The sequence below is a fragment of the Grampus griseus genome (assembly GCF_964374135.1).
Source record: "Grampus griseus genome assembly, chromosome: 16".
Lineage (NCBI taxonomy): Eukaryota > Metazoa > Chordata > Mammalia > Artiodactyla > Delphinidae > Grampus > Grampus griseus.
In genome coordinates this window covers 70,112,447-70,137,335 of record NC_139010.1, presented here as the reverse complement: position 1 = coordinate 70,137,335, position 24,889 = coordinate 70,112,447, and the positions used below count along the sequence as shown (strand labels likewise).

The following is a 24,889-nucleotide window of genomic DNA, read 5'->3' as shown; positions in this document are numbered from 1 at the left end:
TGTCAGGGGCTGTTTGTACATCATCCATTTCAACATCATAACAACCCCTGTGAGGGAGGGATTTCTCTCCCCAGTTAGGGTTGAGAAAAAATTTTTTTAAATTTCTTTATTTTCTTTATTTATTTTTGGCTGCGTTGGGTCCTCGTCACTGTGGGTGGGCTTTCTCTAGTTGCGGCGAGCGAGGGCTACCCCTCGCTGCAGAGTGCAGGCCTCTCATTGCAGTGGCCTCTCCTGCTGCAGAGCACGGGCTCTAGGTGCGCGGGCTTCAGTAGTTGTGGCTCGCGGGCTCTAGAGCGCAGGCTCAGTAGTTGTGGCACATGGGCTTAGTTGCTCTGCGGCATGTGGGATCTTCCCAGACCAGGACTCGAACCCGTGCCCCCTGCATGGGCAGGTGGATTATCAACTACTGCACCACCAGGGAAGCCCAGGGTTGGGAAAATTTTATATGCACCAACACCAGTCATTTATTTTTGTAAATGTGGGATGATGTTATACCTACTGTACTGCAACTTGCTTCTTTCATTCTTAAGATATTGTGAACATCTCTCCTAGACATTCATGTAAAACTTTGAACAGCTGCAGAATGTTCAATTATATGAAGTCATCATAATTAAGCAATTCCCAAAGGATTTTTGTTGTTGTTGTTACAAACAACGCTACTGTGAACAATTTTTTTTTACGGATATCTTTGTGTATTTGTGTGAGTGTTTCTGTAGGATAAGTTTCTAGAAGTAGAAACAGTAGGTCAATATACACATATAAAATCATTATACAGTATACCTTAAACTAATACAGTGTTATATGTCAATTATATCTCAATAAAACTGGAAAAAAGTAGAGTCTTAACTCCAATCTAGCTTTACCAAAAAAAAAAAAAAAGAAAGAAAAAGAAACAGTAGGTCCAATAGGGCATGCAAATGAAAATTTTTTAATACTTTTGTATACAATCTAGATAACAGAAAATGAACTATATTTGAGTGTCTCATCTGTGTGCTGAAGGTCTTTTCAAATCTAAATCCAAATACAAAGTGAAGATCAGGACAGCTGTTTCTCAGAGCTGGTTTTAGATTCTTGGTTCTGCCATAAATGGCTATGAAACCAGGAGCCATGAAGAAAATATATCATTAAATGTCTGAGGCCTTGATTTCTTCCCGTGTGAAATGGCAACACAGTAAGATCTATTTTCCGAAGGCCTCTTTTGCTCTACCGTTCCCCCATTTGATTCATCCTTTAGTTCTCTGCATTTGTTTTCTTATTTATGAAAGAAGACTTGACCTTTCGGCCTTTTAGGATCAATGAGTTAATGCATCAATTAGTTAAGAACTTTCAAACTTAGAAGTGCTAAGCAGTTCCCTTATTACTTGTAGAGCAAGCAAACTTTGCTGGATATAACCTTAAAATTGCTTGGACTTCTGAAATTGTTCCTTGGTCTTTAAGAAAACAAGATGATCGTTGAATCCAAGAAGTCACTGTGTCTTAGCATTCTGCATGTGATGAACAGCAGGAGGTGTCTGGGAAGGCTGATACGGTACCACATCTCTCTCGGGAATCTTGGCTTCCCGAAATGAGTGTTTCCCACTGTCCATTCCCTAACAAAGAAGAGACTGTGTGGACCATGACCTCACCGAACACACAGCACACTTTAGATGAGAAACTTACCCAATCTCAGTCTGTGGTGTTTGGGACAAAGTCTGAGATAATAAGGCCTTACATTTTCACTGTGTTCCATAGTTATCATCCCACTTGGGCCTCTCAACATCCTGACGCAATAGCCAGAGATGGGATGGTTATTCCCATTGTTAAGATGCAGATGGAGAAACTCAGAGAGCTGTGCTGACTGCCTGCTATCACACAGCGGTGAGGGGCAGAGCTCAGCACAGAGTCTGGGGCCCATCCTCGCTTGTCGGCCGTGGGCCCCAGCACGTCACTCTCCAGATCCTTTCTGCTGACCCTTTTGAATGGCTAGGCTCCTCTCCAGTGTCCTCTCCAGCACAGACGTACCCAGTTTGGAAGGTTTAATGCCTTGGTCTGGTAAGTGGCATGCACAGGCTATTCCGTGGAATTTCTCTGAATTTGGGATCCGAGCGATGGTGAGTTTTACTTTCTAAAACACAAGAAAGAAGAACATTAAATGACTAAAGACTATCTTTAGGACTGTTGGTTCTCAGTGTCAGTCTGTCCTCATTCACACCCTTTGAAGCTGGTTTTGAGAAAAATCTGGGCTGGAAAAAACCAGGATGACTTATATTGATATATTCATGTGGAAGATGGATTTTTATTCTCTGGCCTCCACTGGCCTGAGCCCTTAGGGCAGATTCCAGAGTACATCAGTCCTGTCCAGATGGGCCCATTCGTACCAAGAAATAAAAAGCCTCTTGAAACAAGAGAATCCAAATAAGACCACCAGACAGGACCAGCCCCTAACAAAATTGGGAGGAGACTGAAGTTCTATGTGTTTCTCCTGCAATCCAGCATCTCCTCCCCTTTCCCATGCACATCTCCTCCCCCTCCTTTTAAAATCTTACATTCTCTCCCCTTCCTGTCCCTACCCACGCTCACCCCAAATTCCCATTTCTGTCAACTTCATTCTCAAGGATGGAAAGTACATCTGCTTGGTTCAGCTGTTGTAAAACATTAGGGGCCTTTGACTGCCCCTCCTTTCGTTCCATATCTTCCCATCTTCCACTATCATTTTTCCTTTCAGGGACCAGCTATTTGAATTTTAAAAAGGACTGGATATTTGTTTTTAACATAAAGAAATAGATCAGGAATGGTAGGGGTGGGCAAGTTGGGGAGTTTTTTGATCTTCAAATAATCATATTGGTGAACACATGTATTTCTCAATAGCATCTAGGAGAAAGGGGGGCAGGCAGAATGAGCCCAAAAGAAATGCTGTCAGTCCCTCTTATGCAAGTGACTCCACAATCTAGAAGGCAGTCTTGATAAACTGCAGTCAGCAACACCCAGGTGGAGTTCCTCCTGGATCTGCTCCCAGGGAAAAACCCTTTTCTTGGCTTCAGAGCTGATGCCTAGGTCTCTGGATAAGCGTATTGTTTGGTAACTTTCAGAAGATTATATTGAACACTTGGCCGCAGCATGGGTCTTTGGCCGAGGAAATATATTACAGTTACTAGAGCGTTGGGCTGGACTCCTAAAAGCTTCCCTTTGCCACCACACAAACTCCTACCCTAGTCTTCAAAACCCAAGTCAAGCATCCCCTTCTCTGAGACACCTTTCTGGCCTCCCTCAAATAGATTAACTTCATTCTTCCTCTGTGATCCCATGGTCCTCTGTTCGTATCTCAAGGCACATACTGCACCTGTAACTAGCACATAATATACCTGTTTTATCCACTAATCTGTAAGCTCCTTGAGCTCAGGCCGAGGCCATTTTTGTGGCTCTAGGACCTAGCAGAGAATACAGCATACAATAGACGTTCAATAAATGGTGAATGAGTGAAGGAATGAATGAGTCCTTTTGCTCTAACACTAACTATTTATGTATCGTAGACAACTCCCTCATTCTTACTAAGTTTTCCCATCTAGATAGTAGGGGTAGTACAATTTGTCTAACCAACAAAGTTATTGTGTGATGCAGAAGAGATAAGACATATTTAATCATAAACTCTCAGAGCTGGAAGAAATTTGAGAGATCTTCCTGTACCGTGGTTTTCAGAAATTCTAAGCCAAGTTACTGTTTCCTCGAGGTGAGGTAACAGGAAGTTCCAACATGAAAAAATAATGATAAACATACACTGCTGTCACTAGCCAAAGCCCAGAACACCGTCCTCTCCCTCCCCTCTCCTCCTGTCCTGGTCTTAGGGGTCCAAGAAGTACAGTTTGAAAACCAACCCTCTCTCACTTTATAGAGAAGAAACTGAAACTGACTTGTCAGAGAAGGAAGTGACTTTCCCAAGGTCAAGTGGCATGTCAGAAATAAAAATAGACCAGGAAAGGAGTTAACAGTATGGAGACTGTACTAATAGGCAGAAACATGGCGAGCCTTTTAACGACATGCGTACTCGGTCCATAGTCACATGTTCAGTATAATTCTTACAATAAGTCTGCAAGGAAGGTATGTCCATTTCTAACATGAGGAAACGGAGGCTTAAAAAGCCAAACCTGGGGGCTTCCTTGGTGGCGCAGTGGTTGAGAGTCCGCCTGCCAATGCAGGGCACACGGGTTCGTGCCCCAGTCCGGGAAGATCCCACATGCCGCGGAGCGGCTGGGCCCGTGAGCCATGGCCGCTGAGCCTGTGCGTCCGGAGCCTGTGCTCCGCAACGGGAGAGGCCACAACAGTGAGAGGCCCGCGTACCGCAAAAAAAAAAAAAAAAAAAAAAAAAAAAAAGCTAAACCTGTTCAGCATTCCCCAGCCGATAGTAGAAGAAGTAATAGTAACCATTCTGAGCACCTAATATGTGCCCGTCACTGTTGTAAGAATGTTATATATTATCTCATTTAATTCTCCAATAACTAGCATTATCATTATCCCTAATTTTACAGAAGAGAAGATTGAGGCACCATTTGGTTAAAGGAGGTTGGATGTAAACACTGAGCCTGCCTGATTCCACTGCAAGCTCTTTTTTGCCATGTCATGCTGCGTCTGAGGTCTTGAACCCAGCCGTTCAGTCTCCTAGCCCAGTGCTCCCTCCAAATACTACTTGACACAAAAGAATTTTAAAAGGGTCCTAAAATAACATTCTTGTTATTTAGAAGTATCTTAGGAAGTGTTATTTACACTTCTTATTCTCTTATTTACATATGGTGGCTGCAGATTGCAGAATCTCATTTGTCTTCAGAGCACAGCACTGTTCAGACACCATCCAAGACCTTGATCTTGTTCCTTCTTGCCCTGACTAGGGCCAATCAGCAGGACTCACCTCCCCCTGGATGGACCGGCTGAGAAACAAGGAAGCCTCCTCCAGGCTCTGGGGCTTCAGGTCATTCACGGCCAAAAGGTGATCTCCGTGAAAAAATAAGCATCCCAGGTGCGGGGGGCCATCCCACTGAGCCACACTGCAATGAGGGTACAGCATCCAACACAAGAGTGAGACGGTGCTTGCTGGGAGTGCGGGGCACAGATGGAGATACAGATGGGGCTCCTCACTCTATTCTACCACTACTATTACGAGTTTCTTTAGCTATATTGCACTATATCTGAAGTAGTCGAACTCTCTTTTTCTGTTTGGAATATTCTTTCTTCTATCATTGCCCTGGGAGCCTGAGTCTTCCTCCAAACTCCAACTCCAATGACACTGCCTCTCCAAAGCCCTCCTACGCCACCCTTCCTTTACCTTAATTAATCTCTCCTGCCTCTGGACTTCTACTGCATTGTCTGAGCCCCTCGCTTATTGTATGCTCAGATCAAATGCATTTTATATTTACTTGTTTATGCAGCTGTCTTTTTCAACAGCTTTGAGACCCCAGAAGTATGGAACCACCTTTAAAAAAATGGTTTTTTATAACCCCATAAACAGAAGATGTTACGTACTGGGTTGGCCAAAAAGTTCGTTCTGGTTTTTCCGTAAGACGATACGGAAAAACCCAGTATTTAAAGTGAGCACACAGTGAATATGTCATGCAAAAATAGATGAATTATTAGATGAGCAAGCTCAGGTGTAGAGGAGTCCATAGTTTCCGTCAAATATGTTTTGAGCCTTAGATTGTGGGAAGTTCGGAAAAATGGCAGGTTGTGGTTCCTGCCCTCTTATAGAACTTATAATTGATGTGTGATGTTTACATGAACAAGCTTTCTTCTATTCTAAAAATGTAATCTTCCATCAAAATGAATTACAAGGTCTTTAAAAGAATGTAGAATCAAACAAACAGTGATCATTCTAAGAAAATTCTCTGCCACACAATCTTCTGCGTCTGAGTCCCTGACCAGCAGGTTTTTACCTGATGTCTAGAAGTCTTCGACCCTGGTATGCCATTTTCTTTTAGACCTTAGATTCTTGTTGACCTCACTGACTTCATTCATCAAATACTCACTGCCCGTTGTTTGGCAATGATTTCCTTGGACGATACGTATTCCTGCCCACTTTTCCTCACTTTCAAAAGATCAGAAATTTAGTGCTTCCTGGACTTTTGGGTCCTCCTATACCCACCTATCTCCCAGCTGTCCCTCCTATACAACAGTATCCTTATTTCTGCCTCAATCAAAGACGTTTTGTGACAACAGCAGCACGAGAGTCCGAGTTCTCCAGGCAGTTTTGCCACATACAGTGCTTCAAGATATAATGACTGTCTTCATATCATCCAACCCCATTTATAATCAGTAACCCTCAAATCTCCTACCTACCATATCCGTCCTGCAGCTTCTCTGAGAGCAAGATGGTTTATGATGTCAGGAGGAGAAAGGAACATGTTCAGCTTCTCCACTTGGATTTCATCGGGGGTGTTGCTACAAGACATTTGTAAAAGTCAGGCGACTCTCTCTGGCTCTGAACCGTACCTTCTGAATGGACTTTGGCTTCCGACATCTGAGACGGTATTATGCCATTAAAGATTGTCCAAAACATTTGGAGAAGAATAAGAATTTAAGTTACTCGTTAATGCCCTCCTCCACCCCCTTGGGATGTGGTAGCGATGGTAGACAATGGAAAAGGAGTAAAAAATGGACGAAGTTCATTATCTATCATGTCAGTTTGCACACTTCTCCACAGAAGGAGACATTGAAAAGAGTTAAAGTTGAGAACGATCTCATCAAATGTTCTTGGCATCATTTAAAACCTGAAAGTTCTCCAGCCTAGTCTACAACCAAACCTCATGTGACTTGCATGCCTGTCATTTTAATAGTAAAATCTGGGTGATATACAACCCAGGTCAGGGTGATCCAAGGTTCCAGAACCTGAAAGGACAGAATTTTTTCAAGTATTTGAAAATGCCACTCACAGCCCTGGGGACTGCTCACTGCACTTCCAACTCTGGTATTCACTGTCCTTGGTTACTGTATCAGTGAGAAGGGCAAGCTGGACAGATTCTTGGCTCAGTTGGAGATTAAAATGTGAATTCTGAGTACAAATGGAAGCCTGCCTTGCTCTACGGGCTCATAAAATTTGAGAAATGAGAACTTTACTTGATTAGTATGGACAATTGCACAACACTTAGTGAGGCCGCCCCCTTTTTGTCATTCGTGATCTGTGCTTCCGTATTGGCAGGTGAAAGACAAGAGCCCGTTCCTGAGCCTTGTTCTTGTGGGTGAAGCTCCCCGTTCAGGATATCTGCCAGGGTCTGGGATTCCTCTTTGCCATCAGCAGACTTATGGGACGACTCTTTGGAAACACTAGAGTACAAGAAGTTAACACAAACCCTTTTTCAGCGTTATCTATTTACAGCTTTCCGTGGTGTGTGAATCAGATTTAAGTAGCTAACAGCCATGTGAAAACTAACAAGGTTTTGAAGTATGTCCAACCATCAGAATCCCAGCTACAGTTAGAACCAGATCCAATAAACTTTCCTTCTAAAAATGGACGTGGGACCAAAATAGCCCTTTACATTGGGAGGGTTTGGAGAGACAAAGTGAGCGTGTGAGAGACGTAAATGCAAAATAGAAAAGAACTGCCGCGGGAGACAGAAAATGTCCCCAGGATGTCACTAATGGTTTTCTATGGGTAGAGAAACCATTCTCACGTTTACTCGTTTTGAGATGACTGAATGGCGTGTTGAACTTGGTCTATGGTAATGCTTTTGTATTATTATATCAACTATTTAAATGATCTGGTAGCAATTGTTCTAGAACAGTACATTAGCTAAGATCAAATTTTAAGGTATGGCAGTTTTACTTACCAGGATTTCATGGACATGTAATGACACTCAACTGCCTCGGAGACCTGGTCTGGACTACCAGGTCCAATGGGTTCAACGGGTTCACCAGAATCATTGGCAGCACTAATATTATCCAACTATAGACAAGAGGCAGAGACGTAAGGATGTGAGTCTATCAATAAGCCAGGTACCTTGTCACCCACTACCTGATGGCTCTGGTCCCTGAAACGGTATGTCTACCATTGGATGAACAGTGGTGCTCATTCTGGGGGAATGAACCAGTAAAGCTTCTGGCAGACTCCAAATCTGCTTTCTTCTCTAGGGTTCCCCACGTTCCTGATACAAGTGTCCTATTGGAGTAAATTGCTGTCCATTTTTCTGTGTCATCACTAGGCACTTAATGACATGAACTCTTTTGCCCAACCAATACTATTATAGAATCACGACACCTGAGTGGGTCAAAGGCTCCGACACAGTGCAGAGCTGGCCTCGGGCTACTCTGCTCACAGGCAGTCAGGTTACTTCAAGGGGCTGTAAGGATTCTAGAAAATACTGTCCTCTGGGGATTCTCCACTAGCCTGTTGGAACTAAGTCATTTGGGGCAATGGTTTCTCAAAAACCCTAAGGGCTTCCGATTGCCTACCTAACAAATTAACCATGAACCATCACTGGAACACTTCTTTCCAGTCAAGCCAGCCCTCCCACCACGCCCCCACAAACGGTGTTCTTCTAGTGCCCATTTCATGCAGTTTTCTTCCCCTTTTCTCTTTTGTCTAATGAAGCTGTATTCAGGCCTGGCTTGAGGTCCCATAGCCCCCTCTGATCACCTCAGCCACTGCCAACCTCTTCCTTCTCTGAACTTCTACGACACGGTGTTGTACTTAATTTTTGTGGTGGTCTTCCAGCTTAGTTTTATCTGCCTTACTAGACTTTGCATCTCGTAAAGTACCTAGCAAACGCCGGGCATACAGCTAGCGCTCAGTACCACCTGGCTGGTTGGTTGGACTGTTATGAAAGACTAGTCGCCGTCACCATGTCCCAGAGAGCACTGGCATGAAAAGCGGGGTCCTGTGGTCAAACGAGCTTGGGGAATGCTGTGCGTTGTATCCTGCTGGGCTATTTATAATGCACCACTGCATACTAAAAAGGCGCTGAGACTTCTTCAGTGAAGAGGCTTGTGTAACTTACTTTGATTTGGTGTTTCCAGAACTTATTTCACCTCAGACTGCTTCTTATGTATGAACACGTCACCATCTTATAGAAAAACCCAGTTTGGGAAATGCTGCCTCCCTTCCCCCAATTTTGCCTTCCTACTTCCCATTTCCATTCTCTTCTCTCTGCTGTCCACCTTGAATATAGCTGCTGGGTTAATAGTACTAGAAGAGAATTCGGTTTTGCCCCTTCCTAACTGAGAAGCCACCACTGCCCCTTGTCCTGCCTGCAGCATGAAGTCAACTTGGCATTCAAGACCCATTATGGTCTGGCTCTTTTTTCTGGTGGCTGTGGGTTTTTTTCCCCTAATATGCCACTCACGCTGGGTTAGAGCTCAACTGAACTATTCATCATATATGTTGTCAAATGCCATTTTGTGTCTTGAAGCCCTCCCTGACTCCAGTGGAGACAGAAAATCTGTCTTTATTTCTATTGCTTCCAGAGCTCTTTTATTTTTTAAAAAAAGTATTATTTTATTGAAGTGCAGTTGATTTACAATGTTGTGTTAGTTTCTACTGTACAGCAAAGTGATTCAGCTATATATATATACATATATATATGTGTATATATATATACATATATATATATATATGTATATATATTGGGTTGGCCAAAAATTTCATTTGGGTTTTCCATAAGCTGTTATGGAAAAACCCAAATGAACTTTTTGGCCAACCCAATATATATATGTATATGTGTGTGTGTGTGTGTGTGTGTGTGTGTATACACACACACACACACACACATTCTTTTTCATATTCTCTTCCATTTTGGTATATCACAGGATATTGAATATGGTTCCCTGTGCTATATAGTAGGACCTTGTTGTTTGCTTCCAGAGCTCTTTGACCATGCCCTGGTGGAGCATCGTCAGGTGGTAACTGGTAAGACTGTGAGCACTGAGGGCAGGCGTGATATCAGGTCCTTTCTGGTAGCCACCATGCCTAGCACAGTACAGGATTCGCACACAGAAGGCACTCAGTAGGGAATTCCAAATGATCGATAGACTGGTTGGTATGTGCCACACAATTTATCACCCAAGGGTATTGTTGTTTCTGCTCATGTTATTATTATCTCTTCCTAGAATGCAGAAAGACTCCCCAGATCAATCCCTCAAGTCCAAATTTTGCCTATCATGTAAGGTCAAATGTCATTCCATGGAACTTCCCCTGGCCTCTGTCTGGAAGTCAGCTTCCCCGCCTACCACCCCTCATGCCTTCTGAGCATTTTACGAGCATCTCTCTTCAGCATGGAGCCCTTTCTGTCTCGTATCATGGTTGGTTCCTATTAAAGTGTCAACACTGTGAGCACATCACCTGTGTCTGATTCTGAACCCAGCCTAATGCCTCAGAAACAGTGCCTGGCAGGGGCTCAGTAAATATTTGTAGAAGGAGTAAATGATTAGTAAACAGAAGGGGTTACCTCTCTAAGAATACTTCGAGGATTACTATAATGACTCTCTTCTTCTGTATCTTGAGCGGTCTCTGGCAAGAAGGCATGCGGTAGATGAGCTTCTCTGAGTCCTGAAGACCTTTTTTCCATTAAATGCTGAATAAAGAGATGAAGACAGAGTTAATGCTTTTTCTTTGTCTTTGCAAGAGACAGAATTAAACCACATGTTTTCTGGAAAAGGCATAATAGATTAATTGGGTTGAGAACATCCAAGGATCTTCCAAGGTTACATCTAGAAGCCCACACAACTTGAACTTGCTTCTTGAGTCTGGGTCACCACTGATATAAAAATATAAGCCCATCTTTCAGGTTTTTCTCTATTATTGGGTCCTGTAACTCAGAACAAGTAATTCTCTCCGGTGGGTGGTGTTCTAAGTCACTAAGCTCCGCCACTGAATCCTCCACCCTCATCTTTTTCTAGTTTTCATTCAGTGCCATCTGAGAAGCTAATTAGCCCAGGGTCAAGGCACTGCATCTTTTCCCTTTCCGCTCAGTGTTCCTCTTTTGTGTTCTGCTTATATAATTCTACTGTTTCCATAGCAATGCAATTTTGTAGCATCGATCATGTGATAGTATGAATTGTAGGCTTCAAGGTGATCTAGGTTCAACCAATTACTGCTTCCCTCTCTAATAGATACAGGACAGTACAAAGTAGCTGCTTTGCCTGGCAGGAAAATTGTTATAAGTACAATTCAATTCTTCCAAGTACAATGCCTTAGAGCAAGGGGGGAGGGGGGGTTGAAAAAACCCTGAATGTTCTCTAGCAAGTCCTTGAAAGAAAGTGATTAAAAAAAAAAAAAGATGTATTTAAGTTGTGTCCGTTTTTCTAGCTCCAAGTTCACGAAGCCAGGTCATGCTGAGTCTGGGATGAGGAAGGGTTCCCATTTTATTTTAGAAACAGCAACAACAACTCCCAACAAGGTAGGTGGTTCTCTTAACTGAAGCTGATTGGAAAATCACTGGATTGGAATACATAGTATGAAAAGGTGAAATGACCAATAATATTATCTCTAGGGAGAAGGGGTACAGGAGTGAAAAGCTAGAGGCATTTACTGAAAAGAGTTATCTTTCTCAACCCCATTTCCTACCACCTTTCCTACAAATACCAAATGAAGTGTTTGGCCTGGTGCATTTGATATGCTACAGAAAGCTTTTAAAATAGTTGGAGAGCTTCCAGCTAGATAAAACAGGAGGCTATGCCCTATTAAGATGTGCCTGGTACCCAGGGAAAAGGCAAAGTCAGTGGTTACATCTCTAAGGGACAAAATAGCATCCATGGCAGAAGAAAAAACACCACTCGGCCTGTTCATTAATAATATCCAGAATTGGGAAGATTGCAAATCCAAGAGAGCTGAAAGCACAATTACAAATCATTTTCAAGGGGCAAATGTATTATTTGTTTTTTCCTCCAATGGACTTCATTAGAAATGAAGTCACACACACACACGGAGAAGCAAGACTGATTTGGGTAAATATAGGAAATAATAAGAACTCTGATTTTTGCCTCAGGAGTACAGATGGTCAAGTGGTGTTCGAGGAATTTTTTTTACAGAAGTAATCTTTGCCCTGTTGGTGAAGGGAAGGAAAAGGCTACCATCCAGGCTTTTGTTTAGCTGGGGGGATCTCCACCCAACATACCCGATGTACCTGGATGCATATCAAAGAGCATCCAAAATGAATGAATACATTTAGATGTAGGCAGGGCAAGCAGTAAGGCTCATGGTGGGAGGGGAAACAGACTAAATATAGGATAGATCATAGGACCAAGAATCATTCTTTGGTGGATTAGGCTTTGAGGAAGATGTCAAATACATTGACTTTTGAAGCATCAGCTGGCTCTCAGGCAGGGCGTCCTAAGAGAGGTAAGTCCGATTACCATGTCTGGAAGACTTTTTCTTGCTGTGGTCGTGCTGACAGCCTCCGGTGTGTAGGAAAGAACACGGAGAGGGATGGGGTCTGAAGAGGGCCTTGTATCACCAAATGAGAGTTTCTCCTGCTTATCAAAAAGGAATATTGGAATCAGGGCATGATTGATCTCTTGTCTAGAATGAAGCAACAGCCTGGTCATGGGGCTCTCTGCTTCCAATCTTTGACCACTAACATTTATACTGCTGGCCAGCATTCTCCCGTTTAGACAAGAGCTGGTCTTGTGTCTCTCCTGTTCCAAAACCCTTGAGGACTCCCAGCCTGGCCTTCAGAGATGCTCTAAGTTTCCCTCAACCTGTCTTTTCAACGCTGTGTCCCTCTGTACCCCACCCCTTCACTCTAATCATTTGAGCACTTGTAGACACACTTTGCTTTCCCTTCTCCTTGGCCTCTGCTTTTGTTGTAAGCATGGAACAATCTAGAAACCATGTCAAAATGATACCTAGAGGCCAAAGTTTCATTTATAAAGGTCTGTCCTAAGAAAGGACTTAGGTAAATTAGCAAAGGTTCTTATAAAGTAAATAAACAACTTAAAATTTCTGGCACTTACATCAAAGAAACCTTATATTGAAAATATAAGATAGGTAAAAAGCATGTTTTTTAGAAACCACCCTGGACTTAGTCATTCCAAAGGTAGCTGTTATGTACCTTGAATAACAACGATGGAAAATACTGTAGTTTCAGCTACTATTAAAAAAGGCCACAGTTAGCTTTCACTCCTCCTACTCCAATAATGAAAATTTGAAGTGTCTGTATTTTAGCTCTCTTGCAAAACACAAAAGATTTTTTTCTATTGTTAGTCATAAAAATAACAAGGATGTACATTTTCTCACTTATTTATTCCCTGTATTAATGCCAGTTGCTAAGGAGGGGGAAAAAAATAGCTCACATTGTTTCCTTGTGAAAGAGGGCTTTGTTCAGGTGTCCCGCTATTTTATTAGTGAAATAGTTACCCCTGTATTCTGGCGTGCTGCTTTTATACTCCGGCAGAGGGATGACAAGAAAGAGACCCAGTCTTTAATCTTCTCCCTGTTGATAGGAATAAACTTTCAGCCGGCATGTGGCAACAACGGCGCCTGCGCTCATTTTGAACCGGAGGAGGATTCTTTTATTAAGATTGGACAGGCAATGGGGTAGGTACCAGGGAAATAAGGATCTTTTTCTTTCTTTCTTTTTTTTTTTTGGCTGTACGCGGACCTCTCACTGTTGTGGCCTCTCCCGTTGCGGAGCACAGGCTCCGGACGCGCAGGCTCAGCGGCCACGGCTCACGGGCCCAGCCGCTCCGCGGCATGTGGGATCTTCCCGGACCGGGGCACGAACCCGTGTCCCCTGCATCGGCAGGCGGACTCCCAACCACCGCGCCACCAGGGAAGCCCCAGGATCTTTTTCTTGAGTGGCTTAAATGCCCCCCCTCCTTGGATCCTTACCACCTCCATGCTAACACACCAGAATTAACCCTCATGCCACCCTTGTGAGCAAAGCTCAGAGAAATGGGAAGAAAAGTGGAAAGTAACAGTATAATCACAGGGTTTGGAGCTTTTGACTTTGAAACGGATTTCTTTTGTGTTCTTAAGGGGCCCCTTAACCTGTCAGAGCCATTTGGTGTAGCTATTTAGGTGTGCCTCCCTTTAGGGAGTGCATGTATTTAAGGATGTATTTGAACAAATGCATATAAATCACATCTTCTTTCTATTGACTCCCAAGACAATTGTAAGGAAAGGTTTTCGCCTGGGGATTGATCTGCAGCAGATCAAATCTCTTCATACGGATACTTGGGCTTGAGCATTTGCCACCTCCTCTGTACAGCTGCCTTCTCCAACTTTAGCCTCTCTGTCAAGCAGATAATCGCCCGCAAAGAATCCATTTGCCATCTTCGCTAGCACCAGGAGCCCCTCTTAAAAACTGAAGACTCCTTCGGGGACGAGCATAGCCACTCCCTAATATATGTACCTTGGGTAGATGCTAGCGTACTGGCTTCTTGTACATAAAATGTATCCGCGGTGATGGTGACAGTTATGGGTTGAATTGTGTCCCCCGCCTCAATTCACATGTTGAAAGCCCAATCCTCAGTACCTCAGAATGTGACCGTATTTGGAAGTCAGGTCAGGTTGTTGCAGACGTAATTAGTTAAGATAAGGTCAGACTGGAGAAGGGTGTCCCAATCCAATATGACTAGTGTCTTTATAAAAAGGAGAAATTTGGACGTAGAGAAGTGCACATAGGGAGACTGCCATGTAAAGGCTGGAGGTTTGCTGCCACAAGCCAAGGAACTACCAGAAGTTGGGAGAGAGGCCTGGAACAGATCTTCTCTAGAACCTTCAGAGGAACCATGGCCTACGACACCTTGATTTCAGACTCCTAGTCTCCAGGACAGTGAGACAGCAAATTTCTGTTGTTCTAAGCCACCCAGTTTGTGGTACATTGCTATGACAGCCCTAGGAAATGAATACTGTGATTTGTCAAGGTATTTTAACACATAATAAAGACTGCCAAGGTGGTGTTTAAGGTTGTGGCCATGGGTTTCTAGTCAAGGCATGTTTATGGTGTACTGGTTTAAAATGTTTTTGTTTATTTGTTTGTTTTTTATTTTGCATACAGGAGACACCCTGTGTTATCTTACTACTTACCTGTCATAGCCAATGAGGAAGTATTCCCTGTTAGTGGCCCTGATTGACATCACTTCGTCATGATGGCAGTTAAACATCTTCTGTACGGATTGCATTTTTTCATGGTTACTGATGCCGACTTCTATACTGGAACTTCTGTTAGATATAGATATAAAGTATTAAACGGATGCAAATACAAAATTAGGAAGAAATTGACTAATGTTTTTTATTAAGTTTCAAATTGAATAAAACTTTAGATCTGTTTGATCAATACTTTGAAAATTGTCCAATAGTTTTAGAAAATAAGTTTAGATCTGGTTTATCACTGATTGAAAATACTTTGTTCAGCCTAAAACTTAATTCCGAATTCCTATTTCAGTTGGACTCTTAGTTCCACAAATTAACGTTTTCTAATCTTTTTTCTATTTTGCAGGCAACACGTTAGTATTTGTTATTATAAACATTTTCTTGATTGGATACGCACTGATCAAGTTCAATAGAACCTCGGTGATGATGGTCTTTGTAATAGGAAAGACTAAAGCCCTTTTCTCCACTCTTTGACAGGATGAAAAGCCGCTTTTTCCAAGAGGTCTGAAAAATGAAAACATTTTGCATCTCAGTTAAATCTCAAAGGAAGAGAAAGGATTTTAAAAATGCTCATGAGGCTGGTGGGAGGCCTGTTAAATCTTTGTGAATACTTACTGCAGAGAAGAAAAGCTGAGGAGGTGGTGATTTAATAAAGTAATCTTGTTTGCAGACTTCATTTTCATAATATAATGTAAATTGTTTGCCTAATAAAAGAAAGTGAACAGGACTCAGTCTGTTCCCTATACATTTCTGAGAAGAACTGCTTCAATTGGAGAACACTGTTTACTGCTGGAAAGGTCTTCACATTATTCAGTTATGGAAAAACACATCTATAATAGGCCAGGAGAACAAAAAACCCAGGACCAAGTGTGTGATTCTTATTCATCCACTGTCGGGACCTTTGTTCAGATGACATTTAGAAGCTCTTTAATTCAGCTCACACCTGTCTGGCTCTCCGGATGCCGGTGGCTCTCTAGATGTGAGCAAAGATTTGTCTCCCTTCCTGTTGAATCACCAGCCGCAGCAGCAAGATAATTCTGCCTTGAACTTTGACTTACCAAACAAAAGCAAAAGCACCTGCTATTGAAAATAAGGTGGCAGAGTGGTTAAATAGGAGCTTTCCAAAATGTTAATTGCTTCTCTGTGAGGATGGACATGTATAGGCAGTTTTGATTTTTTCTATATTTTTGAAAAGGTCTGCAAGAAATATGTACTACTTTCCTTATCTAGAAAAAATTAATGTTGCTAAAATAAAATTTATTTTAAAAAGAAGACCTTGGTTTTGCTTTTACATCCAGGCTATAGTTGTAGTTCATCCATGGTTTGGTAAAAGACAGCCTTTACTAAAGAATTAGCACTTCTTTATTAAGTGAAAACAGAATGAAGATTAGGTACTACAGCTGATGGAGACATTAGGCTCGTATCCAGTAATTCTCAGCCAGCCGTCCTCACCTTCCCTGCCTCTCCTCCTTCTGCAGCAGCTCTGCCTGCTGCCCCCGTTCTTCCCACCAAGGAAGAAAAAAGGAAAGAGAAAAACAGAAGGAAACAAAAGCAAAAAGCTTTAGCTCCTTTATTTAATGGTTGTGTGGCTTTGGACAAATTCACAGATTTATTTACTGAACAAATACTTACAGAACACCTTGACTCACTAAATTTCAGTTTCCTCATTTGTAAAATGGAGGTGAAAAATAAAGGAAAGCCAAGAGCATCGTAGCCACTGCAGTCCCTGACCGACAGTGCACCCTGAGAGGAATTCAGGATGAAAAGCAGGACGCGGCACTCTGTGATCTAGAAAAACAGTCCCCATAGATAGTCAGAGGTATTTCAGGAAGAATTTTAATGAATCCAAATCCTTGCAGCTTCCCGTACACAGATGAGCACTAAAATCATTAACTTGAGGTATCTGTTCTTTGTGACTAACAGCAACCTTTTACTGAGATGTATTCTTTTTTTTTTTTCTTTTTGCGGTACACGGGCCTCTCACTGTTGTGGCCTCTCCCGTTGCAGAGCACAGGCTCCGGACGCGCAGGTTCAGCGGCCGTGGCTCACGGGCCCAGCCGCTCCACGGCATGTGGGATCCTCCCAGACCGGGGCACGAACCCGTGTCCCCTGCATCGGCAGGCGGACTCTCAACCACTGCACCACCAGGGAAGCCCTACTGAGATGTATTCTTGACTGAATGTATTTTCTAGCCAAAAGTCATACATAAGCTGGTTTCCCCCTACCTCTTCAGAGCGGTTCCCTAGAGCTACCGAGAGGCTGTCTCCCCAGTAGGAGACAGAGTGGAGTAAGAGAACAGAGTGAGTAAGAGAGGAAGAGTGGTATAAGATGAGGCTGCAGATGAATCCTGCAGCACCTGGTAGACACTAGACCATGGTACAGTTTGCATTTATTTTAAAAGCAATGGACAACACCATCCATGGATTAGCCTTGACCAAAAAACACTGAAACAACCTCATCAACCCTCTAGATCCAATTTGCAGGAAATACAGAAAACAGAGAAACATGCTAAACACCACACCAGGGATGTGATCAGCAAAATTCAGTCTCTAGGGGAACTTCTAGGACAAAATCTCAGTATTTTCACCCTTGGATAGATCATTTTTGGCCCTGAACATCTCCACCTCGATTTCCCATAAACTTCTTTCTCTCATCCTTTTCTCGCAGGTGCCCTAGATCACTTGGTGGCATCTATCCAGCCTCCCCTCCTAGAACACTTAGAGTCCTCTTAAAGTTTCACCCTTCCATCACCCTTCTGTCCAGTCAGTCATCAGTCATGTCCATTTTACTTCCTGGATCCACCCCTATCTCTCTGTTCTATCCCCACTGCCTTCAAGACCTTCATACATTTCAATACATTAAAGTCACATGAATTCAAGGCCTGCATACGTTTTTCACTATACTGCTTTGGTAACTGTCTAGATTGACCCTCTAATTCCATTCTTGGTACCTTCAAAACGATCCTCGACATAGCCCTGAGAGTAAATGCCAAATCTGGCCAATTTTGTACTTTGGGCAAAGATGAAATAACAGGAACTGGATTTACTCTCCTGTCTGAAACACACAAAAAATACAGAATATATAAATTAGTTGTGTTCATGACACTGGTCATAGGCAATAAAAGTCATGGATCCCTAAGAGATAGGAAACAAACTTGGTGAGCCCTACAATTTCCTTGGCGGAGTTTCCAGTCCACAGCACAGGAAAGGGGAACTGAGGTGGGCCCAGGTGGACCCCTGAGCGGAGGAAACAGAGCTGAAAGTTCAGGGAGATCAAGGCAGCTAGAGCTCATAGGACAGAGGGAAGAGCCGCACAGAGGGAGAATCCCAGAGACAGTCACAGGGTCGCCCTCAAGTATTCAAGAATACTGATCAGTATACGTGTGTGGGGAAACTACCCAAGGCCAGAGAATGAACCATCAGAAAAAATTAGAAGGAAGAGTGCCCAGTGCTCACTGGGCCAGAAAAAGTGCCAGTTCCGTCCAGCCAAACTGGCAAAAATGATCATTGATGGAGGACTGGGTAGAGTACTAGGAAGGTCTTGCCTCAGTAGTGGGCAGTAATTAGCTCTGGGCTGAGGACTGCTCCAGACCTAACAAATCATAAGAGCAAGTCTTAAAAGGATCAAATTGTTTCCAAGGAAGTTAACTGCATCCCAGAAAAAAGCTCAAGATTCGTAGAAATACAAAAATATCCAGCACCCAACAAGGTAAAATTTGCAAGGTCTGGCAACCAATCAAAAGTTACCTGGCATGCAAAGAGACAGGAAAGCAGGACCCATAATGTGGATAATCATCAATCCTTCAAAACTGGCCTAGAACTGACACAGATGTTAGAATTAACAGAGAAGTTCATTAAAACAGTTATTATCAACTGTATTTTATACATTCAAGAAGTTAGAGATATAGAAGATATAAGAAAGATCCAAAGTGAACTTCTAGAGATGAAAACCACAATGTCTCAGAAAAACAACAACAACACTGGATGGGATTAATGGGACTAAAACAAATGGAGAGTGAAAAAAGAACCCCAAACACAAAAGAGCACTGGTGCATCGTGGGACAATTTCAAGTTTCAGGTCACTGGATTCCCTGAAGTGGGGGAGGGAGACAGAAACAAATATTTGACGAAATAATGCTGAAAATTTTACAAATTTAAAGAACACTATCTCAGAAATCTCAGCAGGTCAGGAACCCCAAACACAAAATATAGGAAGAAAACTCTAACAAGGAACATCATAGCCAAATTGCTCAAAATCAGTGATAAAGAAAAACCTTAAAAACTGTCAGAGGGAAAAAAGAGATAATGCATACAGAAGAAAAAATAAGGGCGACGTTAGATTTCTCATCAGAAACAACGCAAACAAAACAACAACAACATCAAAACCCAGTGGAACAACGTATTTAAAGTACCGAAAGGAAAATAGTGTCATTTTAGAATTCTATAGGCAGCAAACATATCTTTCAAAAACGAAGGCAGTTTCAAGACATTTTCAGACATGCGAAAGCTGAAAGAATTCAGCATCAGGAGGCCTGCATTAGAAGAAACGTTAAAGGAAATCCTTCAGGTGGAAGAAATGATGCCAGATGGAAATCTGAATTTATACAAATGAATGAAGAATGCTGAAGTGGTAACTGCAAGGATAAATATGTGAAATTTTTATCTATTTAAGACATAAAAATTCAATTGACGGGGCTTCCCTGGTGGCGCAGTGGTTGAGAATCTGCCTGCTAATGAAGGGGACACGGGTTCGAGCCCTGGTCTGGGAAGATCCCACATGCTGCGGAGCAACTGGGCCTGTGAGCCACAACTACTGAGCCTGCACGTCTGGAGCCTGTGCTCTGCAACAAGAGAGGCTGCGATAGTGAAGAGGCCGGCGCACCGCGGTGAAGAGTGGCCCTCGCTTGCCACAACTAGAGAAAGCCCTCGCACAGAAACGAAGACCCAACACAGCAAAAATAAATAAATTAATTAATTAATTTAAAAAATTTCAATTGACTACCTAAACCAAAAACTCTTGATATATGTTAACAACATAGATGAATCTCAAAAGAATTATGTTGAGTGAAAGAAACCAGACAAGAGTTCATACAGTATGATTCCATTTATATGAACTCTAGTAAATGCAAACGAACTTAGAGTGACAGGAAGCAGAACAACGGGGAGTGGGATTGGGTGCTGGAGGGAAGGATTATAAACAGGCACAAGAAGACTTTGGGGAGTGATGCATGTGAGTACTATCCCGCTGCGGTGATCGTTTCCCAGGCACATACACACAACCTTATCAAGTTGTTCATTTTAAATGTGTGCAGTTGATTGTATGTCAATTATACCACAATAAAGCTATTTTTCTAAAAATATGAGCAATCCAAAAAGCAAATCTGATGACACCACTTCCGTGCTGAAATGCTTCAGGCGTTGCTGGTTATGTGAGGTCAATATCCGGCACCATATAGCACCACTTTCCTGTTCTCCCCCGTCCTTCCTATTTTACAGCCACATTCTCCTTGAACACGACCTGCCTCGAACCCACTTCATCGCTTTCGGTCATGCCGTCCCTTTCTGCTGAGATGTGCCGTCTTTCCCAATCTCTTTAAAAACCCTATACAGCCTTTAGGGGCCAGCTCCATGACGCGTGTGCTTTTTTTCCCTTCAGACTCCACAGAATTTTGCACTTACCTATCATAGCCTGATCATATGTGCCTATCTTAACTTCCCAATACAGCTGCTAGAATGTGTTTATCTTAATATCCCAATGAAATTACAAACTCATTGAGAGAATGACTGTTCTTAATTAACCTGTACATCCTCTGCAATACGAAGCACGGTGACTTGCTAATAACAGGTGCTTCGAATAAATATTCAAAAATACTCATTTTGGAATGGAATCAGATAGTTTGATTTTTAAGTTAGTTCATCCTAAACTTCTGACCGATCAACTACAGTGAGGCACGTGAGCATGAAGCGGGAACATCTGAATAATACCCCTTGACCTATCCTCATAATAAGCCCCGATAACCATTTTGGCAGTGTCTCCAAGTGAGAATTTCATATAAAATTAAGGAAATATTCTCCAGTCTTTTCTGGGCTATAGTTTGCTGTTAGTACCATCTCCCAGCAACAAATGGAACATTTGGTCCATGAAAATCAGAAAATGCCGAATTTCTAGATAAGTGAGCTCTTACAAAATAATCAGCTGAATCTAATAGCCTCCGCTACGTTCTCCACACCAAGAATAATTATCCTTACTAAAACCATCTTCTGTATCCCGGTTAGTGTGATGGGAATTGATCATTATTTTCAATAGAGTTTTTTCCTTCCGAGAATATGTCCCTTGGGTACCTGAACTCTTCCGAGGTTTGGGTTCCATCATGGCTGCCTGTTCTCACCTGTCAAAAAGAAGGGTTAAGCGTTAGTCCCCAAACTACGGTATAGGCTTAGCCACTCAATCACCAGGCGTCAGGATGGTGCTCCCGACGTTGGTCAGATGGCTTATCGTCTCCCCTCTCCCCATTCTGCCCTTGAGGTTGATAGTAGCCATGGTAATGAGGACCCACCCAAGCAGCCTGTGTTCACCAAGCGCCCGTTCTGTGGAGGTGTTGCTAGGATGACCAAAGGAGCATCTTCCCTGGACTTCCTCTGCTCCTGCTTCATAAGTGGCTCTGACAAGACAGCCCCTGGGGATAGCAACACCACCAAGGAACAGAGACGAGAACAGGGCAGAGGGCAGCATGCTATGGACAAACTGCAGCTGAGAAAGCATTTCTGGCCAAAAAGAAGCCCAAGATAAGCCCTCCTCCATGCCAGGAACTCATTTTCTCCAGAGGGAAACCTTAGAGCAAGGACCAGGGCATACCCCTATCCATAAACTGCCTCCACTGCCTGTGTGCCCCGTTCCCAGGGCTGCCCAGCACTGGGGGCTGAGGCTGACATGGTCAAACTGACTCTAGAGGCCAAGTCCTTTCCTGCACAGATCTGCTGGCAATCCCATGATTGACACGGGGCCCTGCAAGGAGAGGAATCCCACAGGGTAAGAGACCACGGGGCAGGTGAGATCTCTGAAACGGGAATGTATTGGTGACCAAGTTTTACCTTGAATCAGACTCTCAAAATAGGAGGAAACGCTGAACAGGGCTGTGCTAGGGCAGTCCCAGGGCAGTCCCAGGAAGTGGGAAGAGGCAAAGGGCTCTTTACCATGCAGTTGGCATGATGTCATTCCTCCTCTCCTGAGGTCTCCCTTTCTCCAGCATAAACCCACTCAATCCTCCCAGGGCATAAATGACTCAAAGGAAATTCCTGAAATATATATGTATATTGCATATAGTATACAATATACATATACTATACTATAGTGTGTGTGTGTGCATATGTGTATATATATATATATATATATATATACATGCGCATATAGTATACTATATACATGTGTACATATACTATTTGTGTACATATATATAGTAAACAGAGATGAAAGTCTTAAGGTTAAGACTGCAAGATCTCAAAGCATACTTTTGGTGATCTGTGAAAGGCACATGGGAACCCTCTGAAGACAAGTGGTGTTTTCCTGGACCTAGAACTCACACATTTCCTAACTAAAAAATGGTTTTCTCTGTTGAGGTATCTCTGTATAATAACGATAGTGATTATTTGAACAAATAACAAACAGATAACAAGTGAAGTAACAAACAGGTCCCTGGGGGATCTTAAGGCATATGTTGGATCTCTGGTGCCCTCAGTCCTCCCCTGGCGTAAGGGCCACGCTTAGCTCTGTGCAATGGGCACCAGGCCACTGAGACCAAAGCCTTCTGTTCCCTGGAAGAGCATTTCTGTACAAGGAAAAGGAATAGAACCCACCTAAAAATTTGCCTACCATGGACATTAAAAAAAATTTACCCCTGAGGTTTTGCTTTAGATCCCTGCGGTTCTTTCCAGTTGTAGGGATTTCACTGCCTGAAGCAGAATTGGGGGCCAGCGGTTCTCAGCCCATCGCCTTTCCCCTCATCCCTGCATGTGGGACTTGACCACCTTTCCCACAGGGCACTTAGCCTGGTGAGCGATGGAGTTCAAAGGTGAGATTGCAGGACTGTGCAGGAGAGACTAGCTGAGGGGAACATATTTTTTTTTTTAATATTTGAATTTTATTTTATTTATTTTTTATACAGCAGGTCCTTATTAGTCATCCATTTTATACACATCAGTGGATACATGTCAATCCCAATCGCCCAATTCATCCCACCACCACCCCCACCGCTTTGAGGGGAACATATTTTAAAGCAGTGTTTTTACTGCAAGCTCTCTTTGTTTAAAAGCCCCAAATCATTCTTTTTCTTGATAGAATAATTCTTTGTTAAGCCTTTACAGTTTGTAAAATGTGTTTGCTCACATGACTGCTTTGGTGTCGCAGAACTGTCCTGGGAGATAGCTCGTTTTACGCACGGAAAACTGCGTTTGCGAGAGGACGAGCGAGGTTACTTGTGCAGAGCCCCACGCCGCTCCACGCTCCCACCCACATCCATGCTCCCTGCACACCGTGGGCGGCAAGGAGAGCTCTGGAGGACGTTTCTGGCCTTCCAATGTCTGTGAAGGGCCCCAAAGTCTCGTGTAGGGACCACTCTTCCTGCTTTTTTTTAATGGTGGTATTTTTTTACCCACTGTAAAATGAGACGGCAGTTTTAGAGTATTAACTCTGGAATCCAGATTCATCTCCATCAGTTATGACATGTGATCTTGGGTACCTTATAGCACCTCTCTACACCTGTGTTCCTTCATCTATAAAATGGAAGCGGTAATATCACCACCCTCATAGGATTGCTGTCAGCATCACTTGAAATAATATGGCGAAGAGCATTTTATAGGTACTTGACAAGTGTGACTTGTTGGGTCATGTTCAGTTCAGATAGTCTATGATTCTACGATTGTTTCATAATGACTAGCATGTATTGAGTACTTCATACATTCCAAGCACTTCTAAACAAAATCTGTGTCATAGATTTCATATATATATATGTATATAAAGGATTTCACATATATGTATACATATTCTGGATTTCACATAATATATATTGCCTATGATCTATATCGATTTCAAATTATTTTTATGAAATTCAGTATATGTATACATATATATGAAATCTACTATATTCATACATATGAAATCTATTCTATAAATTTTGCTGATATAATGTAAGCAAAGTTTTAATATTATATATTACATATATGAAATCTAGTGAGACTCAACATAGCAATGAGATATAACAATACTGTAACATTTACATTATTCTTACAGTGATACAGTACCCATTTTACAGATAAGAAACTGTTACCAGAAAGATTAAGTAATTTGCCTTTGATCACATAACTAAAAAGAAGCAGAGCCAGCGTCCTAACTCGAGAGCTGGTGTCTGAACTACTTTGCTCTTCCTTTCACCTGAGAAAAAAGAATTAAATCTGTTCAGAGTTTGGCTTTCATTTCTTGTCATTGCCCCCAAATAAAACAGCCTTTCAGATTTAACTCTTTGATCTTGTTCAGGAGACAGCGTCCAGTCTTACTGCCTAATCTGTTCATTGTAATGAAATCTGATGGGTGTGATACCAAGAGGTCCTAGTTCCCTCTGTGCAGCCCAAGAAGGTTATGAAGAGAGAGCCCGTAACAGTGATTTTGTTCAGTTAAGCTTCCAGATCAGCACAGTCTTGAGAACCCCAACCAGTCACGTCAAGCAGTACTTACTGGAAGCCAGGTGGTCACTGGTTCGGTTCTCAGCGAAGTGTCCTGTCCTTGTGTCTCCTGAACTCACCGCGGCTCGCTCTGAGCTCTGACGATTAAGTACAAGCTTTTTCTGAA

At 42.6% G+C, this 24,889-nt stretch overlaps 1 protein-coding gene across 1 annotated transcript; it reads right to left on the bottom strand.

Moving 5' to 3' along the window:
* Positions 1-1,924: 1,924 nt before the first annotated feature.
* On the bottom strand, positions 1,925-21,418 carry PLEKHS1 (pleckstrin homology domain containing S1; the record flags this gene model as incomplete). Its single annotated transcript, XM_082674273.1, has 12 exons — positions 1,925-2,104; positions 4,880-5,015; positions 6,301-6,402; positions 7,078-7,284; positions 7,788-7,903; positions 10,401-10,526; positions 12,307-12,423; positions 13,310-13,385; positions 14,984-15,118; positions 15,447-15,553; positions 15,665-15,753; positions 21,391-21,418. 12 exons carry the CDS (start codon positions 21,416-21,418, stop codon positions 1,925-1,927), a joined length of 1,419 nt encoding a protein of 472 aa, XP_082530399.1.
* Between the last annotated feature and the right edge of the window lie 3,471 nt (positions 21,419-24,889).